At 36.5% G+C, this 27,734-nt stretch overlaps 1 protein-coding gene across 1 annotated transcript; it reads right to left on the bottom strand.

Annotated features, from left to right (window-relative positions):
* Positions 1-5,045: 5,045 nt before the first annotated feature.
* On the bottom strand, positions 5,046-17,312 carry LOC135724077 (natural killer cell receptor 2B4-like). Its single transcript, XM_065244467.2, has 6 exons — positions 16,855-17,312; positions 8,742-9,071; positions 7,433-7,735; positions 6,696-6,812; positions 6,450-6,547; positions 5,046-6,008 (listed from the first exon to the last, which is right to left on the bottom strand). The coding sequence occupies exons 1-6, from the start codon at positions 16,913-16,915 to the stop codon at positions 5,964-5,966; spliced, it is 954 nt and encodes a 317-aa protein (XP_065100539.1). The 5' UTR covers positions 16,916-17,312; the 3' UTR covers positions 5,046-5,963.
* Between the last annotated feature and the right edge of the window lie 10,422 nt (positions 17,313-27,734).

The raw sequence follows: 27,734 nt of genomic DNA, 5'->3' as shown, positions 1-27,734 counted from the left end.
CAATGGTGAGCTCGAACTTCCAGAAGCTGGCGGAAGGCTCGATATCTAGCACCAGTGCTGTGATTGGCTGAAACGCTCGGGGCACAGGGAGTGCCTTCCAGGCAGCGCTGCCTTGAAGGCTTCGTTGAGGGCTTAAAACACCAACGAGCCAGGAGGTCACCTCCTGCTGAAAAATTGGGCTAATTAGCAGATCCTGGAACAAAATACTGGAAAGGACATTTACTCTTGGCACATGGATTTTACACCTCTGGTTGCGGATATGTGCCAGCGCCGATCCAGCACCGCCTGATCGTCAGTATCGGCTCAGATTCGTATTGCAGATCTGGACCAAATCAGTGTCAGACACAGCTAACGTCTTTCGGTTACCTGTGCGAAAAGTGATCTGGGCCAGATCTGTAAAATGATATAAATACTGAACTGATGTTTGAGCTGAAACCTCTATCTGGCACGGATCTGTTTCACAATCAGAAAACGTCTCTGAGATAGAAACGGAGGCAAGGGGCTTAAAACGGATCCGGGCCGAATGTAATTGCTATCTGGGTAGTATTCCTCAACATTCTGACGAATAGAGAAATAAAGTCCACATAAAAGGGTACTGAATCCCCGAGAGATTCGTATTTTCAACGGACAAAATAAACAAGATCCGGATTAAATTATTAATACATTTAAGCGATTTATATTGATCAAATACAACAACAAGATTCACCAAATCGCCATCTGTAAAATAAAATAGTTTCAACCTTGCGGATGAGCGCTTGGACTATAACAGTATCAAGAGGCCCCGCCCATAAAGACTTGCAGCTTGGTAAAAAATGTTTTAAACAATAATAATATCATACATGGATAGATACATTTATCAGATATTATTATAGAACTATATTATTATTAGTTTAAATTATATTTACAAGTCTGTGATAATATTATCATAATTTTATTATCAATGAAAAATGGCAAAAACTTTCCTAATTTGTCTGTATTTATATAATAATAATTTATAATACACTCTAAAAAACAAACGGTGCTATATAGCACCAAAACAGTTGCTTTGGATCGTAACGATAGAAGAACCATTTTTAGTGCCATATAGCACCGGTGAAGAACCAGTGAAGCACCAGTGAAGCACCAGTGAAGCACCTGTGTAGAACCATATAGTGCTATGTAGAACCATATGTGGTGCTATATGGCCCCTATATGGTTCTACACTGGTGCTTCACTGGTGCTTCACTGGTGCTTCACTGGTTCTTCACCGGTGCTATATGGCACTAAAATGGTTCTTCTATCGTTACGATCCAAAGCAATTGTTTTGGTGCTATATAGCACCATTTGTTTTTTAGAGTGTACAGTGTGATCTCCTTATACTTTTCTTGTTAATTTTTCTTGCATAAAGGTTTTAGTGTAAACTTGCTACTTTAAACCTGTGTAAGTTTATATTTATCGAAAGTATAAAGCTTATATAATGCGATAAAGGCCAGACGATTAAAAACATATAATGTCGCAGGTGGAGGTATGCACGCGTCTGCACAGGTTGTACACGCGCCCACTGCAAACCACGGTCTCCTGTCCTACATCAACACCAACCATCAAAGTTGGCATTACACTGAATGGGTTAAAACTGGCACGTGTACAATAACTATACATTGAACAGATTTCTAAATTATTATCTAAATGTTTCCATTAATATATTTACTTTGTACAGTTGTGCAGTCCTCACATCAGTCTGATTTGTACAGTTTAACCATAAATGTGGTTTTCAGCTGTTGTCTGACGCCCTTTCCTCTTATTTTCCTCTGCTAACAAATTCAGACTGAAGCCCACGGTCTGTTTTAACCACAAAAAAAATCAGTGTGGTCTCTTTGAGATGCAGACAAGAAAGATGCACGAGTATGATGTGGAAAGTTTCAGAGCTTGATGTTTGTCAGTTTGGTCAAACAAACAAACAAACAAACAAACAAACAAACAAACAAACAAACAAAAAACAATTGCTGTTATTATGTACAGTACATTTTCCTAAAAGTCTAAAATAAAAAATGTAACTGACCACATATAAAAGTTATGTAGCCATAAACGTAATTAGGTCATGATGGCTGAAGTGACCACCACTTCCTGTTGAGCAAATCTTCTGCAGCACATCAAACAGACTGAATCAAATGCAGTCTGCATGCTTACAGTACACGTGAGTTCCTCTGAATGGAATTGATCACATTTATTTGTAATTTTACATTTTTATCATTAATAATCAACTGTATAGCAATGTATGGGTAAATATCAGCTGATATTTTATATTAATGAGGAATAAACCCACCAATGCTAAATCAAATTAAAACCACTGTTGTACAAAAAACATTGATGTGTTTTCCCCTCATGATGTGTACACTAACTTCTCTATTTTGTTTATAGTAGTGCCATCTGGTGGTGATAAAAGATGCACATTTACAAAGCAGTTTATGATGACATCCTCTGGAGGTCGCATATGCAGGCTGGATACGTCATCAAACATGGTATATTTATAGACATAAAGAAATACGTAATCTTGAACTCTTATACATATGCAATCTTAACAGGCAGTCAAGTTTTAAGCTTATACCACATTAAATCCTAAGTCTCCTGTTGCTGTCACTTTAGACCAGTGGTTCTCAAACTGGGGTCCGGGGCCCCCAGGGGGCCCCAGTTTTATGACATTTTATAAAATACATGAATTTATCATGAATTCTGTGAAATTAAACCTAAACAAAATAAGGCAGCACTACTTTGTATAATTTAATGTTTTGTTTAATTAAAATGTGAAGTTTTTGTCATAAATTTTCTTTGGGGGGGCCGCGAAGGAATGCACCATACACAAAGGGGGCTAGACTAGACTAGATTAGACTATTAGCATCGCACTCAAAATTAACAAAGAGTTTCCTTTTTTTTCAATTTAAAACTTGACTCTTTTGTAGTTACATCGTGTACTAAGACAGACGGAAAAATAAACGTTGCAATTTTCTAAGCTGATATGGTTAGGAACTATACTCTCATTCCGGCGTAACAATCAAGGACTTTGATGCCGTAACATAGCTGCAGCAGGCGTAGTGATATCACGCAGTGCCTGAAAATATTACCCAGCTATTGAAAGTTACCAAGGGGACTATTTTCAGGCTCTGCGTAATATTATTACGCTTGCTGCAGCCATGGTACGCAGTAAATTCCTTGATTATTTCACCGAAATGAGAGCCATATCGGCCTAGAAAATCGCGTTTAATTTTCCGTTTTAAAATGACAAGTTTACCCAATTGCTGTTCTCGCAAGAGCAAGAGCGATTCGAAATTAGACTTCTTGCATGATTTCTAGACTCGCTCTCGCAACACAGTCTCACACCCATGGCGTCAATATTTGACGACACTTGACCATGCGTCAATATGTTGACGCGGAGGGTATACCTTTCGCGTCACTTTTTGACGAACTGGGGACTTCAATACTATTAGGTACGCGAAATTAAACAGTTGTCAACTGACATTGGGGTTAGGGATAGGTTTGGGTAGGGATGTCATTATGTAAATCTAACCCTAAACCGACGCGAAAATGGTAGAAAATGGTAAGAAAATAGGAAAGAGAATTTCGCGTACCTGATAGTATTGAAGTCCCCAGTTCGTCAAAAAGTGACGCGAAAGGTATACCCTCCGCGTCAACATATTGACGCATGGTCAAGTGTCGTCAAATATTGACGCCATGGGGTGAGACTGGGTTGGCTCTCGAGGAACCTTAACATCATCCGCCTATCGGAGCTTCCTGTCCGCATGACGTTGAACCAAAGCCGATCGGCCCTATATGCTTACTACGCAGGCTGCATAGGGCCCCTCAAATTATGTAAGGCCCCGCCCCCCCTGCCTCATTTTACAGCGCATGTTACTGTTCACTGAGATAACAATATGAAGCGGAGCTATCCATCTGGCCATGAAAAAAGAAAAAGGAAACGAAATGAGAGTTAAAAGCGAGAACAGCAATCAGGTAAACTTGTGTTCTCTTCAAGTTTGATGTCATGTCAACAAGAGCAAACAGTAAAGTTAAGTTGATGTGATGTGATTCTGTGTCTCTCTATCTGACTTGCTAAATTAGCTGTGTAGTGTTGCCAGTGCATCTCTTAGGCTGTCTGTAACACAACAATTTATTGCATGAATGACAATGTTAATGCAATGGAAAAAATGGATTTGAATGGGTATAATGCCAATGATATGGTCAAAATGAATGCACATCCCTCAGTAAATAATAACCGTCAGGGATGAAGTATTGCTCTTATGCATACTATAAACAGTTTTACGGTATGGTAAGCCATTTTAGCTTTTATACATTCACATGATATGAATTTCTGATATCAAGAATTCAGTTTTCACTACTTAAAATATAAATATTAAGAGTTTGATTTATAGTAGTAACCATATTTTGTATGTAGTGAGAGCAGTGGGGTGTCAAGTGTGAATGTGTGTCAAAGCTCACGGGTCATGGCTTACAGCCCGGGTCAGGTACCATGGCTCACGGGTCAGGTAGGAGGGCCCCTTAGCAGAATTTTGCTTAGGGCCCCAGGGAGGTCAGAATCGTCTCTGCGTTGAACACACCTAAGGACTTTCCCAACACGTATCTAAAGATCAGGAACATTTATTTGTTTATAGAATTTTTGTTGTAAATGTGAAATTAGTCTAAATAATTAGTTTGGTATGTTTTAGATTTTTCTTTGTCTTGGTTTTACAGTATAATAAAAATGTATTCTTGTGAAGCCAACGTTATAACTGTAATGGTTTGTTTTTAACAGCAGGCTGTGCTCTTTCTCCGGTTTAATACATTTTTAAACGCAATGAATTGAAACTGTATTTGGCCAATAGGGGGAGGAAATGAGGGCTTGGCTTGTTTAAAAAAATAAATGTAACGTTAGATGTCTGCCATCATTATCTCACCATGAGCCGCACTAACCGTATCTCATGTGGAAAACCAAAATGAAAATTATGATGACAATGTCAAGCTCCACAAGAACTTGACTTCTTACTAAAGGTGAAAAGAAATACTCTTTCAAAAACTTATGTTAACATTTTTAATCCTTCAGTCCAGCCATCAGAGTTACAATACAACAACAAAGAGATCATCTCACTGATGCTTATTGTGAAATATGGACGAATTTTTTTTAAATATTTAATATTTTTATAAACAATTTTTAGCATAAAAACACAGTGCATGTTTATACTCTGACAAGTTTGACTTTGACTACAAAAGAAAAAAAACACAATCAGAAAAATTCACAATAGCATACTTCACATGCTTAAACCTTTGATGCAATAAAAAAATGAAATGATTTTGAAAGCAGACAACATCTTGTGGTTTTGAAATAAAATAAAAGCAGGAACAGACAGTTGAATGAGTAGTTTCGATTATCAGCAAACAAAGCAGAAGCATGAGTGTAATATAATACACGTGTGATGCTCTGCTGCCAGACATAGTAAAGAAAAGAGTGGTCGGGTCGGTTTCTTTTTAGCTTATTGTATGTCTATACAATAAGCTAAAAAAAAACATCCCCACCCCCAACCACTCATTTCAACTGTCCTCAATATTAAAAATATAAAATAAATATACATCAACCGGTGGGAAAAACACTTCTTGTCACATTTTATTTGAAATGCAAAGGAAAATTTAACCTTATAGCCTAACTTAAAACAGCCTTCAACATAATAAATGAAAGACCATAACACAGTCTTTGACAAACTGGTTTTTGCTTCCACATTTGCATGTTTGTTAATGCAAATAAAAAGTATTCAAATGATTTAAGTTGGAAAGTCCCTCGAGTATCTCCGACAATCCAACAAAAAGCCAAAGCACTTCATTATAACAAAGAAAATACATTCTAGCATTATAAAGCCAGATTAATGCTAAACTCAACTGCTTTTGAAGGCAGAAGCGGTTGAAATGAGATACTGAAGGTTGTTAATCACCGCTGACTTGACTCATGTCACCACGCTGGCGTATACAGTTTCTGATTCACAATGTCTCTGTAACAAAACACACATAGAGAAAGATGAAATGACATTGAGTCTGGTGAACATTTGGCTTGCACTTTTTTAACAATGGCACAAAAACTTATGCTCTTCAGAAAGCAAACTATTTGTAGACATTTCTCCTTAACACTTTTGTATTATATACCTGTGGTAAAAACACTTTGATGTTTGAAATGGTCATTCCAAAGTAATTCACAATTGCGTTATGTTACTTCCAATGACAGAAACGCTGATATTAATACTGATATAAGATCTGGGGTATCATATTCTCATGAGATGCTCTGGAGTTTTGGGGATTTTCCATTAGCAGAGTCTTTATTTATTGGCACAATAACTACTGTTGTCACATCAATGTAACCATTTGTACTGTACACACAGTTTACAGGGTACAGTGCTTTGTGATGTACTGACATACTGTACAGATGTGTTTCGTACCTTTTTTTGTTGATTTTGCTGACAAAATGTTGTATCAGCGTAATGTACCTCTTCTTCTGTTGTTTCCACTTCATGTTCAGCTGGTACAAATCTATTTCCTAAAGTAGTGGGTAAAGCAATTAAGATCCTTTTTTCACAATCATAACTATGAAACACAAAAATGAACTACAACTGATATAAAATTTTTACTGTTTAAACATTAATACAGAATATTAAGGATTTTTGCATGACGTGAATATGACTTGCCTTTTAGCTTGTCTCTTTTGTGTTTCTTAAAGAAAATGTACATGACAGAGAGTGCTAGTACAGTCAGAAGTACTGCAGTTATAGTTCCTGCAAGATATGTATGTACTTGAGAAGGATCTAAAATATAAAAAATAAAAAAGTAATTAACATCAATCTTTAAAGAGAAATATTTATTTAAAAAAGTGAATTATTTAAGGTAACATAAAAAGCATTTTATATTTCTACATTATATCGGTTCTTGATTAAATCAACTTCTGTTTAACATTTCCATAAACAGAGTAAATATATGTCTTCACTGTCGTCAGTAAAAATGAGAAAGAAGATTAATAATAAAATAATAAACTTCAAACAACATGCACACTGAGAAACACGACAGAGTATATAGAGGGCAAACTAAACAAGACACATGTGAGGAACAGGTGAAGACAATGAACAGATTAATTAATAATAGAAATATGCCAAAAACTAACAAACAGGGGCAAAACTATAACAGGTCATCCTGTTCTACTGTTCAAAACGTTAGCAGTGATAAATAAATATTAAGATCTATAAATATAAATAGACCCATAGCAATCAGCTAAACTCAGGTCCAACAGGACATACAGTAAACATACATAACAAACATTATAAAAGTATACTTACTATACTAATATATAATAAATAATTATTATACTCAATTTATTTTGCAAGAGACTTATTTAATATGATATAGAATACAAGTGATGAACATCACATACCTGAACATGTCTGACAGAGATGAGTGATGTTGAGATGTTGAGTTTGGTTTGTGATGGGATTGTTTACCACACACCTGTATGTGTTGTTGTCATGATATTCAATCTCCAGAGGTAGAGAGAGTCTGATGTTGAGATCAGACACACTGATGTTAGATAATAAACTGAATCCTTTGTACCAGGACAGACTCACATCTCTCTTATTCATCACTGAACACAACAACAAACATTTTGAACTTGACGATGATGATGATGAAGAAGAACATTGTGATGAGTCTCTGATGATGACAGGAACGGGCAGGTGAGCTGGAAAACAGAGAAAAAGTAAAGTTTTATCATCATAAAAATGTTTCACTTTCTTGCAAATTCCCTCTATTTGTCAGAATTCACTTCTTAAAGGTCCCGTTCTTTCTGTGTTTTTGAAGCTTTAATTGTGTTTACAGTGCGCAATATAACGTGTGTTCATGTTTCACGTGTAAAAAAACGTACTTACTTACTTATTCATTTAGATGATGCTTTTATCCAAAGTGACTTACAATTGCTATATATGTCAGAGGTCGCACGCCTCTGGAGCAACTAGGGGTTAAGTGTCTTGCTCAGGGACACAATGGTGTGTCACAGTGGATTTGAACCCGGGTCTCTCACCACCCCCTGGTGATACCATGTGGTATTTTTCACATAATTTACTTATCTGTATAGCGCTGTTTTCGCTGTGCTAAAAACGGGCTGATGTCTTCCTTGTTCTATGAAGTCTCTCCTTCAGAAATACGTATCAAGTTCTGATTGTGTAGTTTGTTTAGTGTGTTGTGATTGGACAGCAGCTTAGGATAGCCATAACCATTTGAGCTTAGCTGGTGACTGACATATTCCTGTGGGCGGAGTTTAGTCAAAAACTCTTATATTGACGTCATTAAAGCAGGAAGTAGAGAACTGCAGTCCAAACCGTCCGTCCGGTGTAGGCTTTGCAAAGTGAATTTTTTTAAAGAAAATATATCACCTGGCAGTGAACTTTGAGCTTTATCATTTTGCAGGTATTATTTATGCTATGATAGCAACATTACACACTAACTAAAGTTTGAAAAATGGGATCAGGAAGAACGTGACCTTTAAAGGACATCAATGCATGTAGATCTGAGCATCAGATAACAATACAGAAGCGTTAGCCTAATGCTTACCACTGTGCTCAAAATAATATCGAGCTCTAATGTTCTGAGATGTATAAACTACAGAATAAGAAACACATCTAATTTCTCAATGATAATTAAAATAAATGAACATTTCAGACATGATAAGACTTATTCACTTTACTCACCATAGACAGTGACTTTGAATCTCTTATATGTTGTTCCACTGTTACTGAGGATCTGTCGTTTGTAAAGTCCAGAGTTTGTGATGTTGATGTTTGTGATGTTGAGAGATCCAGTCTGACTGTCCAGCTTCAGTCTGTCTCCAAATGTCTCATTATTATCAAACATATTAATGATTTTCTTATAGATTTCAGCTATACGAGTCTCTCGAGGTCCAAACATCCACAGTATCTGATCATCTGTCTGTATGTCAGTAATATCAGTGTGTAGAGTAACAGAATCTCCCTCCATCACTGACACTGACTTCACTTCATCTCCATCCACACCAAACACACCTGAAACACAATTGAGAATTTTCCCATCAGATCAACTGCATTGCGTTGTGAAGAGGGTTTCGTAATGGAAACATAATGGCTCAGACCTAATTTAGTCTGAAAGCACACTTTGATTTCACTTCTGAATATAAATTGACAAACACAAAAACTGTACATGTGCTGTAACATCTGTGCATTATGCGATGAGAAGCTACTCCTTGTTACCTCACAGAGAGGTGGGGCTGACTGGAAAGGTTTTTTTTATAATTACTGAGGTTTATTAAACAAGGTGCAGGAGGAGCATGACCATACAATCCAAACACTCAGCGTGAGAAGAGGTTTGTAGTCGTCTCTCGCTTTTTGTCCTGTGACAGTTTTGCCCCATCACTCATTTATGCTACCTATCCCAGTCAAGGAAGAGGGAGTCCTTTGCAGGGTTTAAATTGGGCCGGGGCCGTCCGGGGCTAAGCCCCGGCACATAGGCTGAAGGTCGCGCTCTGCTCTTGCCTGTGCGCTGGTGCGTGTGCACTGACGCGAAGGGAATAATGTGTTTTCATTCATTATGGGGCATACTTACCAACGCAAATTCAACGATTTGCGCGAGCAGATTACATACAAAGTCAATGCAAAGACGCAACCAGGCGCGTCCACGCGCGGGGCGATGAAAATGACGCGAATTGGGCGCCGCAATTGCCGCGAAAACACGCGCTTTTCCCTTTAAATGCGTCTTCGCGCAAGTTATGCAACTCAAGCGAAAAAACTCAGAACTTCAAGAACGCGCTCTCACGCAGGATCATTTGACGAGAGAGAGAGAGAGAGAGAGAGAGACAGAGAGAGACAGAGAGAGAGACAGAGAGAGAGACAGAGAGAGACAGAGAGAGAGACAGAGAGAGAGACAGAGAGAGAGAGGTAATAATGGTGCCCACGTCGAGAAAACTTCATAGAAGACAAGAAACGTGTAAAGGATTAAAGTATGTATGTCACTCATCTAATTACATTATGTTAAGGATAACACTGGATATAACTATTGTATAGTTGAATAAAATAATGTATTTTAATTACACAAATCAAAGTTTGATTTGTGTAATTAAAATACATTATTTTATTCAAATTATGATTATCAAACCTAACTATATGATTGTTTTAGCTGCTGACCAGCATAGGGAATCTCCATGGCTAATTTCTAAGACATGTTGCTGATACAGTACTGTGTGTTGTACCTTTTCTTGTTAATTTAGTCTTATGGGATAGCCTATCTTATGCCTAGAATTATTAAAGGAGGTTGATTCTTCTTTTAAAGTTTGACCAATTGTGCATAATGACATGTGCAACAAATGGATATAGGGTGTCAAACTCATAGATTTGCATCATTTAAAATTCAGATGCTCTTTTTAAAATATATGGGGTCAACCTCTGGCACAGCTTTAAAGCTGAAACTTATCAAATCCTATCAGAGGTCCAGAATGTCATTGAAACACACCAGTGGCTTTGCTATCATCAGTATTAAACATGTTACTCCTTGAAGTACCCCTCCCCGCAGAGCCCCCCCACATAACAAATCCCAATTTAACCCCCGGTCCTTTGGGTTCAATGTACTAATTTCACAGCACAGCCCCCCCCCCCCTAAAAATGATGAGATTAACTCCATAAACTAAACACAAATTCATAATTACTTTATTGGCCTCATAAACTGCTACAGGCTTGGTCTCCACTGTTGTGCATACCCACGTAGAAGGTGACGTTCTCGCGACCTTTCGCAAGGTTCCCTTAAAGTTCTCTAAAGAGGATGAAAAGACCTGAACCTTTAGAGAACATTAGGTACCTTCCTAAAACGTCCTTTGTTGGTAATAAAAGTCTTGCAGTTCAAGGTTCCTTATGTGACTTTAGGGGGACGCCTGAGACATTAACAAAACATTCCCATATGGTACTATTTTGGTCAGATAAAAACGTTCCCGATATGACTGTAGGAAGACGTTCCATATTGGTTATCCTGTGGTCACATAAGAACGTTACAGAGAGGACATTTGGAACCTCAACAGAACATTCCCACATGATACTATTTTGGTCATATCATAACGTTCCTGATATGACTGTAGGAAGACGTTCCATATTGGTTATCCTGTGGTCACATAAGAACGTTACAGAGAGGACACCTGAAACATTTACAGAACATTCCCACATGGTACTATGTTGGTCAGATAAAAACGTTCCCGATATGACTGTAGGAAGACGTTCCATATTGGTTATCCTGTGGTCACATAAGAATGTTACAGAGAGGACATTTGGAACATTAACAGAACATTCCAACATGGTACTATTTTGGTCAGATAAAAACGTTCCTCATATGACTGTAGGAAGACGTCCCATATTGGTTATCCTGTGGTCACATAAGAACGTTACAGAGAGGACATTTGGAACATTTACAGAACCATCCTACATGGTCCTCTGTTGGTCATATAATAATGTTCCCGATATGACTTTAGGGGGACGTTCCATATTGGTTATTCTGTGGTCACATGGCAACGTTACAAAGAGGACATTTGGAACATTAATAGAATGTTCTCACATGGTCCTCTGTTGGTCATTTAATAATGTTCCTGATATCACTAGGAGGACAAAATATGAAATTACAGTTAGAGCATTTTATTTTTATAGGCAGTTAATACAAAGGATGTGTCAATGTGCAGTGGACCATACAAACAAAGTAATAAATAAATGATTTCAGAATGAAGAAAAATAAATGAGTGATTCAGTCTGCACTATCCTACATCAGACAAAGACAAATAGCAATTAAATAAGACTTTACATTAAATTGTGTTAACAAGCACAAAAATACTAGTAAGTAATACTATACTAATATGTATTATGTTGTACTCTCTGAACATGATGATGTAGAATGCAATGCATCTTGGAAACAGTAGTCAGTTACCAGCAACAGCGTTCAATCCGCTTTATGAAAAGGACTACCTTACCCATAATGCTACAGCTTACAAGAGGACCCAGAAGTCGCATGAAATTCAAACTGCCACACTTGACGACGCGTGATCTTTGTTTTGTCTTTATATAATACTGTAAGGTAAGTTAAGATACTTTTCTTTTTAAACCTACATAGATTTCACTAGTTGTTCTACAGCGAGTTACATGAATGTTTTTTCTGTTTATTTGCTATTCTTTTCTGTGATGTTTTTTATTTCTATGTTAGGCTATATTCTTATTTGCCATTTAAAGTATAACGATAAACATGTAGGCTTACAGTGAGCTAAACAATTTTAATAAAGAGGATGTTAAAAAAATCTTTAAGATGTTCGATCTTTACAAAATCAATTAATGCTCAGCCCATAAAGAAGCCAACCGAAGATCAAATGTTTTGTGTACAAAACAAAAAAATCGACACTTTTTGGAAATACTTTTGTAAAGGAATTTAATACCTAAGAATCATAAATTAGTGTTTGTCTTACCCATTTATTTTACTTTTTTTACAAAAAAATTGTAATGATTATTGTGCTTTGTTTGCAGAAGTCATGTACCACACATTGTCAAACCTGAAGAAGTGTATTTTCCTGCAATCTGGGTAAAGAAGGTGTAACTTTTATACACTATTTAAAAACATAACAGTCATGTTCATTATTTATCTTTGTGTAATTTGATTTAAATTACAATATTGAATGTATTGAATTTGTTAAATTTTGTATGAGGTAATTTCTTGTATGGGTTAATTTGCCTAATATTAGTATTAGATACAAAAGCACAAGTGTTTTGGTTTAAAAGTGACAGCATGTTTTAAAAATGTTTCAGGTACTGGAGCTTGCATTGTTTGAAGTAGTAAAGAATAATGGCAAATAATGAAGCAGGCAATAAAAAATACTTGACCAACAAGTTTTGGAGCTTAACATTTTTGTAGTTTGTAATTGCTTTTTTCTTTAAGTTGGTAATTTGAAAATATTTTTGGAAGTCTGACATCTTCCAACATATTTTATCTTATCTTGATTTGAATGTTAAAAATCTTAGTTCTTGGATTTGTGATGTTTTCTAATATGTGTTTTTGCCCTTACTTATGCATTTTATGTAAATGTATTTTTAACTGGATTTGTATTTGTATGCTCTTATTCTGCAGGCTCCAGACCTAGAGATTGAAGTTCCTAAAGGTTGATGTTTATCAAGCTTGTGACCTTATTGCATGGTGTTATTTTTTTACATTTATATATCTAATACACATTTGCACATCTGTAAACATAAATTTAATATTTTGTGGGTTATTTTTAAATTTTATTTAACCAGTTGTTGTATATTAAAATCTGTTATTACATGTTATGCACTCCAACGATAAATGTTTTGTTTTAATTGCATCTTTATTGTTTTAAACAATTTAATTAATGTGGGTTTTTGTTAGCTTTTATGTTATTCTTGTATTTTTTGGCTATTTATTTGTTTTTATTATCCTTCTGTTAATTTGCCAGATTTTGACCTTCTATTTGTTTTTCCTGTAATCTCACTTCAATTATTTTCTGTTTTTTTCAATGATACATTTTTGTCACAGTCCCAATTTGTTCCTGCTTGTTTCTCCATGTTTTTCCGTTCATCATCCATTTGGACTTCATTTCCCATAATCCTTTTCACTCTCTCACCTGAACTGTGTTTGTTATTATCCTCACCTGACAGTCATCCCCCTCATCACTCCATTGTCTAAATACCCCACTTTTCCGTTTGTCTAGGTCAGTTCTTGTTTATAGTGATGTGTTGTGTGTTTTGCTGTACCAGTTTCCATGTTCCTTGTTTTATATTAATTAAAGATTATCATTTTGGATTCATCATGATCTCCATCTCCTCCTTTATCTTCCACCACACCAACCGTATCAATTTCACAGTATAATTATATATTGTTTGAGTTATGGCTATTTTCTGTCTTAAATGTTCTGGGAACTTTACTAGGCAATGTCCTTAACACCAGTGGGGTCGTTTCGGGAACATAAAATTTCTACATAAAATTTGGTCCCCTTAACATTTTCTGAACGTCCTAAATGTTCCGTGAAGGTCTGCCAAATAACGTCCTTCACCCTTTTAAAGAACTCCACAACACGTCCGTCTCATAACGTTCTGGGAACTGTACTGGGCAACGTCCTTAACACTAGTGGGGTCGTTCTAAGAACATTATGGGAACGTAAAGTGTACATAAAATATGGTCCCCTTAACATTTCCAGAACGTCCTGAATGTTCCGTGAAGGTCTGCCAAATAACGTCCTTCAACCTTTTAAAGAACTCCACATCACGTCCATCTCGGAATGTTCTGGGAACTTTACTGGGCAACGTCCTTAACACCAGTGGGGTCGTTCTAAGAACATTATGGGAACGTAAAGTGTACATAAAATATGGTCCCCTTAACATTTCCAGAACGTCCTGAATGTTCCGTGGAGGTCTGCCAAATAACGTCCTCCAGCCCTTTAGGGAACTCCACAACACGTCCGTCTCATAACGTTCTGGGAACTTTACTGGGCAACGTCCTTAACACCAGCAGGGTCGTTCTAAGAACATTATGGGAACGTAAGGTGTACATAAAATTTGGTCCCCTTAACATTTCCAGAACGTCCTGAATGTTCCGTGGAGGTCTGCCAAATAACGTCCTCCAGCCCTTTAGGGAACTCCACAACACGTCCGTCTCATAACGTTCTGGGAACTTTACTGGGCAACGTCCTTAACACCAGCGGGGTCGTTCTAAAAACATTATGGGAATGTAAAGTGTACATAAAATATGGTCCCCTTAACATTTCCAGAACGTCCTGAATGTTCCGTGGAGGTCTGCCAAATAACGTCCTCCAACCCTTTAGGGAACTCCACAACACGTCCGTCTCATAACGTTCTGGGAACTTTACGGGGCAACGTCCTTAACACCAGCGGGGTCGTTCTGAGAACGTTATGGGAACGTAAAATTTCTAGGGGGGTAATGACTTCATGCCAATTTATGAGTTATTTTTTATCATGATATGGTTTCAAAATGACTAAAAACGGGGGTCTCCAACCTTTTTAGTGAGCAAGGGCTGCCACAATGGATAAAACAACTTTTTTGATATAGACTACTCAAAACTTTTTTGTTTTCCTTGTTGATTTTATTTTACTTTACAAACAGAAAATTGGTGAAGCTAAATATAAAATTTGTATGCTAAATATTTATATAACCTTTTATAAACATATTTACAAGACATAATTAATGTGGATCTGACATCTCACAGTACTGTATGTGAATAATGATTGGTCATTTTATATATCAATCTATCACCAAACATCATGTGGAGTTATTTTGCAGCTGATTGTGACATAGATTATAGGCAAACTGATAGATTTATGCGTTATTTTTTTAAACAAAAACTGATAATTTCAATGATTTAACAATTTAATATAGAACAAATTAAATTTAATATATAATCCCCGGTTTCATAGACAAGGTTTAAAGCTATAGTCCTAGACCAACACACATGTTTAAGCTGTCTCAACTGAAAATAACTTGCATTGACAGATCTTAAAATATGCAAGTGCCAATGATTTGTGAAAGTCGTGCAATACATACACTGTAAAATATTATTTGCTGCCTTAAATTTTTTTGTTCAATCAACTCAGATTTACAAGTCATTTCAACTTATTATTATTTATCTTGACAAGAGATGAGCTGCTACAACTTATAAAATTAAGTTGACTTATTTCAACAAGTCAAGATAAATAAAAGTAAGTTAAAATGACTTTTAAATCTGAGTTGATTGAACAAAAATTTTTAAGGAAGCAAGTAATTTTATAATGTACCCCTAATTCCAATTTTGCTTGCGTACGATACGTCAGTCCTTCCCGGCCCGCTCACTTAATAAGGTGGAACTTTTTTTGTTGTTTTATTATTAGATTCAGTTTCTTTACCATTGTCGATTGGGTTTTGATGGGTCAAACACAATAGGTCGATTGACAATCTATTGGATTTAATGGTTTTAATGGGAATTAATTTGGTTGTAATGGAAACTATAATGGTCTTTGTGGGTCTCTACTTGTATGTGTTGGGTTCTATTGGTGGGAACATTGAATCCTACTGGAATCCTAATGTAGAAAAAAGGAATTTTGTAGTGGTTTAAACGGTGAAAGTTAAGGGTTCCTATTGCTATTTCATTGAAAACCATTAGAATTTCTGTGAAGGACTGGCGTATATCATATACACAAAAATTTGAATTTTGCATATGTTGCACAACTTTTCACACTGCGTGCTATATACACACTTCTTGAGAATGGGTTGGATACATACAGTAACGTCTTTTCTGAAGCATATTTGTAAAAGATGCTTAACCATATTATTTTAACTAAGGTCTAGTCCTGGATTTAACTAAGCATTGTCTGTGAAACCAGTCCAAAATAATTTAATATAGAACAGATTAAACATATTGACAAACTACCGTACACTAAAGTTATTTTTATGCAATAGCATAAAGGGAAAAACTCCTCCCTTTTTCGGCCAATGATGGGTTATTTTACAATTTTTTTATTGTATGCTGTGTGGGCATCTTGTTTTAGTAGCCTATAAACTAAAAACGTTACTCAAATAACTTATATTGCATTAGGCACCAATGTGTGTGAAACGTGTGATAAGTGAAAGATACACTCCCAGCGCAACATCACGTTTATCGCGGTAATTTAGGGTCGTAAACCGACATATTTTAAAAGAAACTATATGACGAGAAGAGCGGTATTTCATTGAGATGAGGAAGATAAAGATAAGGCACTTGTTTTAAGAACAACCCGACAATACGTGACGCCACAAATAAAACATTACACTTACCATTCACGACCAATAAGAGACATAATGAAGTAATCCTGTAAAGAGTCTTATTGCTCAACATTATGACTCAACGATAAATAATCTCCACATTATGATAAATCCAAGTGAGATTGAAAGCATCGGACAAAGCATCGCACAAAAGTCAGAAAAATAAATAAAATCTCGTCCGCATCAAAACTATTGATGCACCGAAACACATCATATTTATTTACCACAATATTAACAAATTATTGAAAAAAATAATCGCAAATTTCGTGTGCAAAATGAGAACCAAGCTTTGCATCAACATCAGACAAGGTCGTCCAACCCCAATAGTCCCGCCCATAACTTTGAGCTATAGGCTACTCCTTAATAAAAAAAGAGTTTTTTTTGGTTTCTCAAAACTATTCAGTCAAAGTTCCTTAAAAATAATTACTTTCGTTTTTTTCTTAGCGTTTAATAGTGTAAAGAACCCTTTACACTACAAATAACCTTTTGTTAAAATGACTGCTGGTGATGTGAGATCATGCCCTGTTATTATCCACAGTGAGAGCTTCAAAGGATTAGGTGTGTCTCAAAAACAAGGCTTTTTTAAGATGAAAGACTTAAGTCATTTAAAAAGGAACCTTCATAGACAATATTTAAGCAGTTTGAATGTCTTAAAAACCTCAAATGCATATTTGTTCAATATTATATGACTTTTATGCTCTCTTTTAACTTGAATGTTTGACTACTTAATGTTAAAGTTTATATAGTGTAGTATGAATGTCACTCCTCCTCATGCACGCACGTGCTCGGGTTGTTGTGCGTGCACCCACTAGAAAGCCACATTTTTTTTGTGACATTTATTACATTGTCCTGACCTACATTAAGAAACCAAAAGAGATGTCATTACATATATTTATAAGAATGCATATCTTACGCTTTGCGTAATTCATTATCTTCCTTATTCCATCAATATATTTAATGTCTGTGGTTATAATGTGATGTGCACATGACAATCTAACTTTTAAAATGATATGTACTTTTCATTTTAACCATTTGTGGTTTTCAGCTTTTCTCTGAACTCATAGCCCCTTCCTCGTATGTTTCTTTCTTCTGTAACAACCAACGCAACTGAGGCCCATGATCAGAGATCACTGCGGTCTCTTTATGATAGAGAAAAGATGCACATTCATGACGTGCAAAGTGTTTGAGAGCTTAATGCTGCTATTTATGTGGTCTAATGTATTTTTAATAATTATTTATTTTTTATTTTTTATTGATGTTACATTATAAAGACTATATTCTCCCGTTTCAGTAAAAACAGTATATAAATGGTCTTCTAAATTAAATTTGTTGAAATATTCTTCTATAGAGAAACGCTCTTATTTTAATCTTTATTTTTAGCAGCACATAACTCGTATACATTTTAAAATACAAAGCTACAGTGTACAAAAGTTATCAGGACAGCCAAAAATGTAATTAGGTCAAAGCTGAAGCACCTGCTCAGACTGTGAGTGACCACCACTTCCTCTTGAGATACAAATCTTAAGAAGCACATCAAACCAAATGCAGTTGCATGCTTGTGTCCTTTTGCATGAATTGATTCCCTGTATAAAATGTACATTTCATTATTAATAATTAACTGCACGGTCAGTGATGTGTGGATGCAGTGCCGATCCCCCCTGAAGTACACAAGGTTGCGTAGGACGCCTAACCTAGGGCCCCCTATGCTAGGGTGTTATTTATGTCCATATGACCATAACACACATCTATAACATAACACAACTTATGTTGTCAGGTACCATTTTATGTATACATTCAAGCAGAGGCAATGAATGGGTTTTTATGAATGTGCCCAAGAGGGCCCCCTCACAAAGTTTTGCAGGGCCCCCGGAAGTCTAGGACCGGCTAAGCTTTCCTTTAGAGCATTGAGTTAACCATAACTTTATCAAACATTATATAACGGATAGAAAAACTACACAGATTGAGTTTAATAGCCCTTCACAACTTTACAGTCGCTCACTGTTTCCATGGTTTCCTTGATGCCAAGCCATCCTGCCTACAACACTTTTTCTCACGCTATATAAGTGCTAGCTTTATAATACGTAGCTGTGAGACTGGTTCACACTTTCAAATTGCACTTTGGGGTTCTGGTAGGCAAATATTTCCTGCAGATCAGAAAGACGTGTTTTTCCCAGATATACGCTGAGCAATACCACATGTGTTCATGTAGGAAGCTGTCAAGTTTATGTGCTTTGGGTGTTTCCCCCAAACAGAAAGGAAATGTTATCGGCAGTGGCAGCCGGTGACTTCTCTTCTGAGGGGCGCAAATTAATTATAAGTGTTCGGCGTGTAATGTGTGTTGCCTGTGTTTTCAAAATATGCATTTGTTGCGTCATGTGAACCATGTGCATTATGCGTCTTGTCAAAATAAGTGCCTAGTGCACACCCATCGAAACGTTTTATGATAGATAGAAGACATGCTCACGTTCAGAAAACACTCGCAAGACACTCCATTTAGGGGTTGTGTACACCAAAACTTTTAAACGTGGCTGAAAACACCTGGAAAACGCCGAACGCCAGCTGTTTTTTAGCTGAGTGCCAGCTTTCTTCAGCTAAGCGCTTTGGTAGCTCTGATACGTCAGCTGTGAGACTGTTGGTTGCTGTGATACTTGTCCCACCCCTCCTGCACTGTGATTGGACGGCCACGTGAGAACTAACATTGACGAGCGGAGCTTTTCATCCAAAGTTGAACATTTTTCAACTCTCGGTGCTCAGCGCTGAGCGCGGAAAAAACGCTGTGCGCCGGTTTTCAGCGCTGAAGAAAACCGCTAGCTGCTGGCTTATTTGAAAAACACCGAGCTTCCATTGGAAACAATTGAAAACATGCGCCAGCCGCGGGCGTAAAAGCTTTGGTGTGTCCAGCCCCTAAAAGTAAACTCTGAATACGCATGAGATTATGCCAGTATCTGGCGAAGCGCAAGCGTCATAAGAGTTTTATCATAAACTCTTTAGAGGCATCTGAGCAGGAACTTATTTTGACAAGACGCATGATGCACATGGTTCACATGATGCGCTGAACACATATTTTGAAATGATAAACCACACACATGACGGGCTACTGTACATATGTGTTGTGACGAGCTTCGCATCGAGCGCCCTCAGAAAATAAGCCACAGGCGCCACTGGTTAACAGTCAAGTCCTGTTCTGATCCTTTGTTTCCTTCATCATCTGTTTGCTCATGCTTTAATTTATAACAGGCAGCAAAGCAAACAGGTTTGTGTGTTTTAGCGCCTGTCGTTAAACTTACAGTTCCCCACTGGCCGCCATTTGTGCCATGTTTCTTTCATTTCCATATTGTCTGACATGAAACCATTAGGAAGGATGTATTTTTTGTACTGAGTACATTATCATTTATATCATAGACAGCAAAGCCTCAGAGTCTAAGCCTGCCTTCACAGTCATTTCCTGTTTAAGCTGTAACATCCATTAAAGGAAGTGTGTGGAAGAAGAGCGGAGACTGTAACTTGATCTGTGTTGAGCAGATGGTTTATGGCAGTGGTTCTCAAACATTTTCATTGTGCGGCCTTCACTATGGTGCCCTCCTTCGCAGCCCCCCCCCAATGAAAATGTATGACAAAAAACAGTTCTATAACTTAACATTTAAATTAAACAAAACATACATTTATACAAAGTAGTGCTGTTGGTTAGTGGCCTTATTTTTTTCAGGTTTAATTACACAGAATTCATGATAAATGAATATATTTTATAAAATGTCATAAAACTGGGGCCCCCCTGGCACCATCTCACGGCCCCCAGTTTGAGAACCACTGGTTTATGGTCTTCTCTTATTGCCCGATCAACATCTTTGGAAAAAAACAAGCATTTGCATAGTTCTGTTTGGTTGAAGAAAGGGCTTATATTCAATTTTATTGCTTTTGGGATAAATTGTGAATCCTAAGTATCTCTTGCTGTTAAACAGCAGTTATGGTGTACCATAGTATGTTATGGGGTACAAGTGTTTGATGTTGTGTTTTTGGCCATAAACCATCTGCTAGCTCCACATTACTTATACATTACTTTTCTTTCACTTCATTCAGTTCCTCATTTTCTAACTGCTTTATAATACACACATTCACTGTGATAACATGCAACACACTACTAAAGCATGCTAAAGGTTTATTATGCATCTCTTCTCTCTCTCCGCCCTTTCATGCATGCAATGTTTGTCTTCATAACACGGGAGAGCAGATCTTGGTGATTTTCCAGTGTGTAATTACAGTAAACAGTAGTTTAAAACCTCAGCCCAGTGTCACATTACAGGCAACTGAGAATCTATCTCTCTCATTTATCAACTTTGTCGTTCTCAGCATCACATTCTCCACAACCATGCATGCTTTTTGTCACATGCTTGCCCTGCTTGTTTTTCCTATATGTTCAAAGATGATCTAACATGTGTAGACTTCACTGTTATGAACTTTTATTTCATTATTACCCTTTCTTACTGACCCTTTTCACTACAAAGAATCTTTTTTGAAAGCCTATAATTTTTAATGACTGCTAATAGGAATACTTTCCACGTATCAAATAAATGACCCTGTATGCGAGATCATCCCTATGTCCTAAAGCCTTTATTATTCACAATCAGAGCTTCAGATGATATATGATATATGTCTTAAAAACAATGCTTTTTCTGAAGAAAGACTTAAAGGTGCAGTGTGTAACTTTCAGAAGAATCTAATGACAGAAATGCAATATAATATACATAACAATATTATCAGTGGTGTATAGAGACCTTAAGTAATGACCTGTATTGGTTTTATTACCTTAGAATGAGCCGTTTTATCTACATAGACAACCGGTCCCCTAACATGAAAGTCGCCATTTTGCGCCGCCATGCTTCTACAGTAGCCCTAAATGGACAAACTGCTCTATGAAGCGCGTTTTGTCTGTACTGTATTTTGTCTTTGACGACAATATTTTTGTCCTGTGGTGGCTACCGTAGCTTCTCTATGTGTTGCTGTGAACGGTTGACTGAGCCGTTGGTTGCAATTCACAATCTCACTGCTAGATGTCTCAAAAATCTACGCACTGCACCTTTAAGTCAATTAAAAAAAGGAAATGTTTGGCTACTTTATGTTAAAGTTTACACGGTGCAGTATGAGTCACTCCTCCTCATGCACGCTCGTGCTCAAATAGGCTACGTGAGCCCACTACAAAACCACTTTAGTTATATTTGTAACAGTACAGTATCCTGACCTACATTACAACAAACCAACAGATGTGTCATTACATAGCTAGCACATGCGTAAAACTTTGCTTTGTGCAGTGCTGTCGTCATCATAATTCAACTTAAAATAATTTACTTTACATTCTAACCTTAAATGTGGTTTTCAGCTTTTCTCTGAACTCAAAGCCCCTTTCTCTTATTTTCCTTTCTACTTTAACAACCAACGCAAACTGAGGCCCATGATCTGACTCGAACATCAGAGGCCACAAAAGAACGATGCATTATTGCAAAGTATTTCAGCGCTTAATGTTTCCATTAGTGTGGTCTAATGTATTTTTTCTGGGTAATTATTTATCTCCATTTTTTTTTAAGATGGTACATTATAAACAGTTTAACATATATGGTTTCAGTTTTTTTTTTTAAACAGACCTTAAATGGTCTTCTAAAGCTCTTTGTGGAAATTAAAAATATCCTTCTATAGTAAAACGCTCAACCCCATTTAGAGTCTAATGTTAATCTTTATTTTTAAGAGCGTATGACTCAAAAACATTTTAAAACAGGTAACGTCTACTAAATTATCAGCATGGACAAAAACGTAATTAGGTCAGCAGCTGCAGCTCGGTAAATGACCACCACTTCCTGTTGAGATACAAATCTTCTAAAGCACATCAGACAAAGCCAAAATGCAGCGTGCATGCTTGTGTCCTTTAGCATGCATTGACATGTATGTATAAAATTTCCATTTTGTTATTAATAATCAACTTCACGGTCATTAAAGTAAATTAGGAGATCTTTAAAGGTGCAGTGTGTAATTTTTAAAAGGATCTCTTGACAGAAATGCAAAATAATATACAAAACTAAATTATCAGGGGTGTATAAATACCTTTCATAAAGAACCGTTATATTTTTATTACCTTAGAATGAGACGTTTTTATCTACATACACTGAGGGTCCCCTTACATGAAAGACGCCATTTTGTGCTGCCATGTTTCTACAGATGCTCTTAACAGGCAAACCTTTCTATTAAAGGCGCTCTAAGCGAATCTGTGCGACGTCACTTTTTGTTGATGTTTGAACTGTTTTCAAACAAATGGAGCGTAGCTTACTCCTCCCCCTCCCTCTCCCTTCCGTGCTTTCATGAACGTGCCCAACCCCCACAACCCAAAATCCTTCTTGTCGTTTATTGGCTGGAACACTTTGTTATGTTTCGTGGTGTAGGTTTGGCCACTGTGTTGTTATTGCCGTTTGTGGAGCCTGGGCTATCTACAGAGATTGCGTTTTTTTTTACAGTTTGATCAGCAGTCAGATAGCAACCAGATAGTGAGGAGATGTTTGCTGTATGTAACAAAAAAAATTTTATGGTCTAAAACGCGTGAATTCGCTTAGAGCACCTTTAAGTTGTCTCCAACAATGACATGTTTGTCCTGTGTCGGCTACCGTAGCTTCTCTATGCGTTTCAAAAGCTAGATGCTGCTAAAATTTACACACTGCACCTTTAATACTAGTAAATCCCTAAAACTATTAATGTTATAGAGAATGTATTGATGTGAATTAACCATAAGTTTATTAAACATGATCTCAAAGGATTGATGCCATGGCATCTGAAACATCCCAGATGAAATATAATCATTAACAGAAAAACCACACAGATTGAGTTAAAAAACCCATCACAACACTTTGAATTAACAGTCGCTCATTGTTTCCATGATCAAATCTGATAACAACACCAAGGTTATATACTGTACATGTGTTTTATACCAAGTCATCCTAAATGACAACATTGGCTCTTTCTCACACTTAAAGCCGCAATAGCCGCTGTTCTTGTAAGAAAGATATAGCTATGAAAACGGCTCACCGTTATGTTCTTTTGGTTGTAGTTTTTTTTTACACGTTGGGGTTCTGGTAGGCCACGATTTCCTGCAGATCAGAAAGATCGTGTTTTTTCCCAGCAGTGTTAAAGATTTACGCTGAGCAATACCCCATGTTTGCATACAAGAATACTGTATGGAGCATTGTCAAGTGTGCTTTGGGTGTTTTCCCCAAGCAGAAAGGCTATGATCCTTTTTTGTCTTCATCTTTTGTTTGCTCATGCTTTAATCTATAACAGAACAGGTGTGTGGGTTTGCTTGTCGTTATAGTCACCGTTTCCAAGTTACAGATCCACGTTGGCCACCAGGAACTCCTGACTATGCTTCTTTCTTTTTCATAATTGTCTGATATGAAATCATCAGTCAAGAGAATCAAGAAGGATGGGAGGATGTTGTTTCTCTACTAAGTACAGTTTCATATTTATCATGGATAGCTTAGAGTCTTAACAATCATTTCCTGTTTACGTTGTTTCTATTTTTAAACTTCTGGAGTAGCTGTAATCCGCAACATGCATTGCACTCAAATGCATGTGTTTAGATATTGGCAGAAGGGAGGAGACTGTAACTTAATCGGTACGGAGCATCTGGTTCCTTAAAGAGCAAACATTTGGATAGGGCAGGGCTTATACTGTATTTTAGCCTTTGGAAATCCCGGTTGTCTCTGATGTACACCAATTACAACAAAAAAGCAACCAAAATGTTATGGTTGAGGTGGTTAGTATTGTAACCTTTGGCCATAAACTAGTTCCTCTTTTTAACACCTCCTAGTCTTCTTTCACATTTTTAGTTCCTCTTTTTTAACAGTTGAAATTTTGTACGTAATACTACGAAAAAGTAAGGTGCTGTAGGCGAAATGCATCACACTTGCACATCAATTTTAAGAGTTTCATGTTTGTATCTCAGTCTGTCACTTTTTCACTTGCCAAACCACATCCTGTCTACTTAAACCATCAGAAGCCAGGGCACACTTTCTGTGCCAGTGAACAGCGTTCGACTTTCACGTCCTTTACTCCACTAATATTGACTTTAGATTGACTTTAGGCCTACAAAGATTAAACTTGCAACCCAGGAAACAATAACCAACACTGTACATTACACATAATATGCCCTCACCCCTTCCTCCACGTCATTTTTTACATGCAGTGTTTGTTTTCAAAACACAAGGGACTGAGAGCCGAGGTGTATTTCCAGGAAAATTGTATCTGCTGGATCTGCAATTAAACAACACTTAGTTTAACATGAGCTACTGAGAAAACGTGGATTTTCATGAATCATGTATATCATAACTGTTTATTATAAAAATATCTAGAAATGCAAAGTCAAATGAATAACGCAAAAAACATGAAGCCTTCAAGGTTTTACAACAGAATATAAATATGGAGTTTATTTACAGGGCTATTTTTCAGTCGTCATTATCTGATCGTCTGTCCGTGACTTATGCATACGTCATCAAGTCTTATTTCAGAATATTATCAATCATAAAGTGGACTGTTATTTGAAGCTAATCGTAAATTGTTGTAGTAAGCTTAAGACTTGCGAATGTAATGCTCATTAAAATTAAATTAACCAGACTTGATGACGTATGCAGCCTGCATATGCGACCTCCGGGGGCTGCAGCCGCCTTTCCACTTCCGGTAAACTCCGCTAAAAATAAATAACAAGTCCTTTTAAAGTAGTTTTATTTACATAACAGGCAAAATAAACAACACGTATATTACTAAGGGAAAACAAAACATTTGTTATTTTCGACGAGGTATTTGTTCAAGAGTTCAGTAGTCAGATATATATTTCTTATTTTATTATATGTTAAAATAAACGTATTAATATACTACTACTTATCAGTAATCAAAAGTTTTTTTTTTAGGATTCAAGTGTTACTAATAAAGTTAAACACAAAGGATTAATTATTTTCACCTCACAGTTTGTGATTGGAATACAATGAAATACATCACTTCCGGTTGGCATATTGCATGCGGTTTAGTTCAAAGTTTTCTATCTATAAAACACCTTTTCCCATATTTCGTCTGGAGTCTATCAAAAGCTGTATTATTGTATATATCATCATGTCTGCAGAACCTGGAAAATGCAGCAAGTTTTGATATAGTTTAGTAAAATACTTGTTGTGTTTTATTAATACATTTTCACAATGCCCACAGTGAAAAAAAACCCATAATGATGTAAGTCTTATGTTCTTTACTTATTCACTTTCTAAATTACCAATAGAGATATAATATCACAACGTTTCAAAATATTAAAACACTGCCAAAAGCTTAAGCAGAGTTGCACGTTTGTGCTTAGGAGGGCACCTACCGGCAAAAAAAGAGTACTGCAAGACTTTTACATTAGCGAGAAAGTGCTGCTCTATGGTTTTAAATTAAAACTAGTGTAGCCTTAAGTTTAAATTTAAATGTGCATTAAACTAAAACACAGAGTAATGAAGGGTATATTTCAAAGTTTAGGTCAAGTGTACTTATTTATTTGGTTTAAAACAACATCAGTTTTAACAGTGGGTGTGATTGGATTTACTAAGTTTATTAACAGTATTTTATACCAAGGTCAAGGGTTTGATATTGCATATGAAAAACATGTATATAAGTAATCCAAGTTAATCAGTTCGATCAAATAAAAAAGTAAAAAAAGCAAATTAAAACATCTGTTAAAGAAAAGTCTTCCATATTCAATTCAATTCATTTTTATTTACATACTGTAGTAGCAATTTTCACAATTGTTTAATTATTTCAAAGCAGCTTTACATTAATAAAAAAATAAAAATAAAGGGGCAACAAAAGTTGCAAAGTACAGATTAAACTGAACTATCAAGCATTGTGATAATGTAATGTATAGAGGAGAGATCTAAGTTAAGCCAATGTCCCTAAACTAGGAAAATAAAACCCTAGAGAGAGAGAGACAGACATAGCTGATTCTATAGAGGATAAACTATATATTAGATACTGTATTATACAACTTTAAAAAAATAACAACATTAAGAATTAAAAGAATTAAAACATTTTTATTTAATGTGTTCAAGGACGAGACAGATCTGCATCAGACGTTCAGCCAGCGGTCTGTGGTCATGACGTCTGAGGCTGAAATACAACCTGAAGATGAGAATAAAAGGAAATGTCAACATTTAATTTGTAGTCATCATATTCATAGTATATCTAGAACCTTAAAGCCACAATATGTATGATTTTTGTAATAGAATATCCAAAGACAAATGCAGTTGTGTACTTACATTATGCAGAAAGTTCCTTTTTTAAATAGTGGCTCGTCTCTCTTGTAATTGTGGCCCTTTTAATGTCTGTGCTATTCTTGGTTTCCGGTTGTAGAAACTAGGGAGACACAAGAGGACAAATGCAGAAGTGTTGGTTAAACAACATCTAACACACAGCTGTTGTGCCTTGCAATGACGGCATTAAATAATGTGATCAAACAGATTCATTCATTACCTCATCCGTGAAAACAGCATCTCCCATCATTCCCCTCTCCTTCAGTCATTAAGCTTCATCCTTTTTATATTTATGTGTCTAGCGCCCTGTAGTGATGAAAATGTACATTTAAAACAATCTAACTACACAAAGACAAAGCATGTAATCTGCAAAATGTCGTTTTCTATTCGGTCTGTTACCTCATTTTGTGTAAGAGCAGCTCTTCTTCTTCATACTCGGTTTATCAGTCTGAATAACTCATTGACTAAACCAGTCATGATCTAAGATCTCCTTGAGGGTCGGACGTTCACTTGGATCCATGGCCAGGCACCATCTTAACAGATCACAGATTTCTGTACAAGTTTTAGGAGAGAGCTGGATAGTCATCA

Source organism: Paramisgurnus dabryanus, chromosome 24, assembly GCF_030506205.2.
Source record: "Paramisgurnus dabryanus chromosome 24, PD_genome_1.1, whole genome shotgun sequence".
NCBI classification, from domain to species: Eukaryota; Metazoa; Chordata; class Actinopteri; order Cypriniformes; family Cobitidae; genus Paramisgurnus; species Paramisgurnus dabryanus.
The sequence above is the reverse complement of the archived record's forward strand: the minus strand, read 5'-3'. Positions and strand labels throughout refer to the sequence as shown.

Excerpts from the sequence above, each read along its gene's own strand:
- LOC135724077 (XM_065244467.2), bottom strand. The coding sequence starts at position 16,915 with ATGTTGAGCAATAAGACTCTTTACAGGATTACTTCATTATGTCTCTTA. Across the intron at positions 6,813-7,432 it reads TCTCTGTCAGACATGTTCAG|ATCCTTCTCAAGTACATACA; the intron begins GTATGTGATGTT and ends TTTATATTTTAG. Across the intron at positions 6,548-6,695 it reads CAAAAGAGACAAGCTAAAAG|GAAATAGATTTGTACCAGCT; the intron begins GCAAGTCATATT and ends CCACTACTTTAG.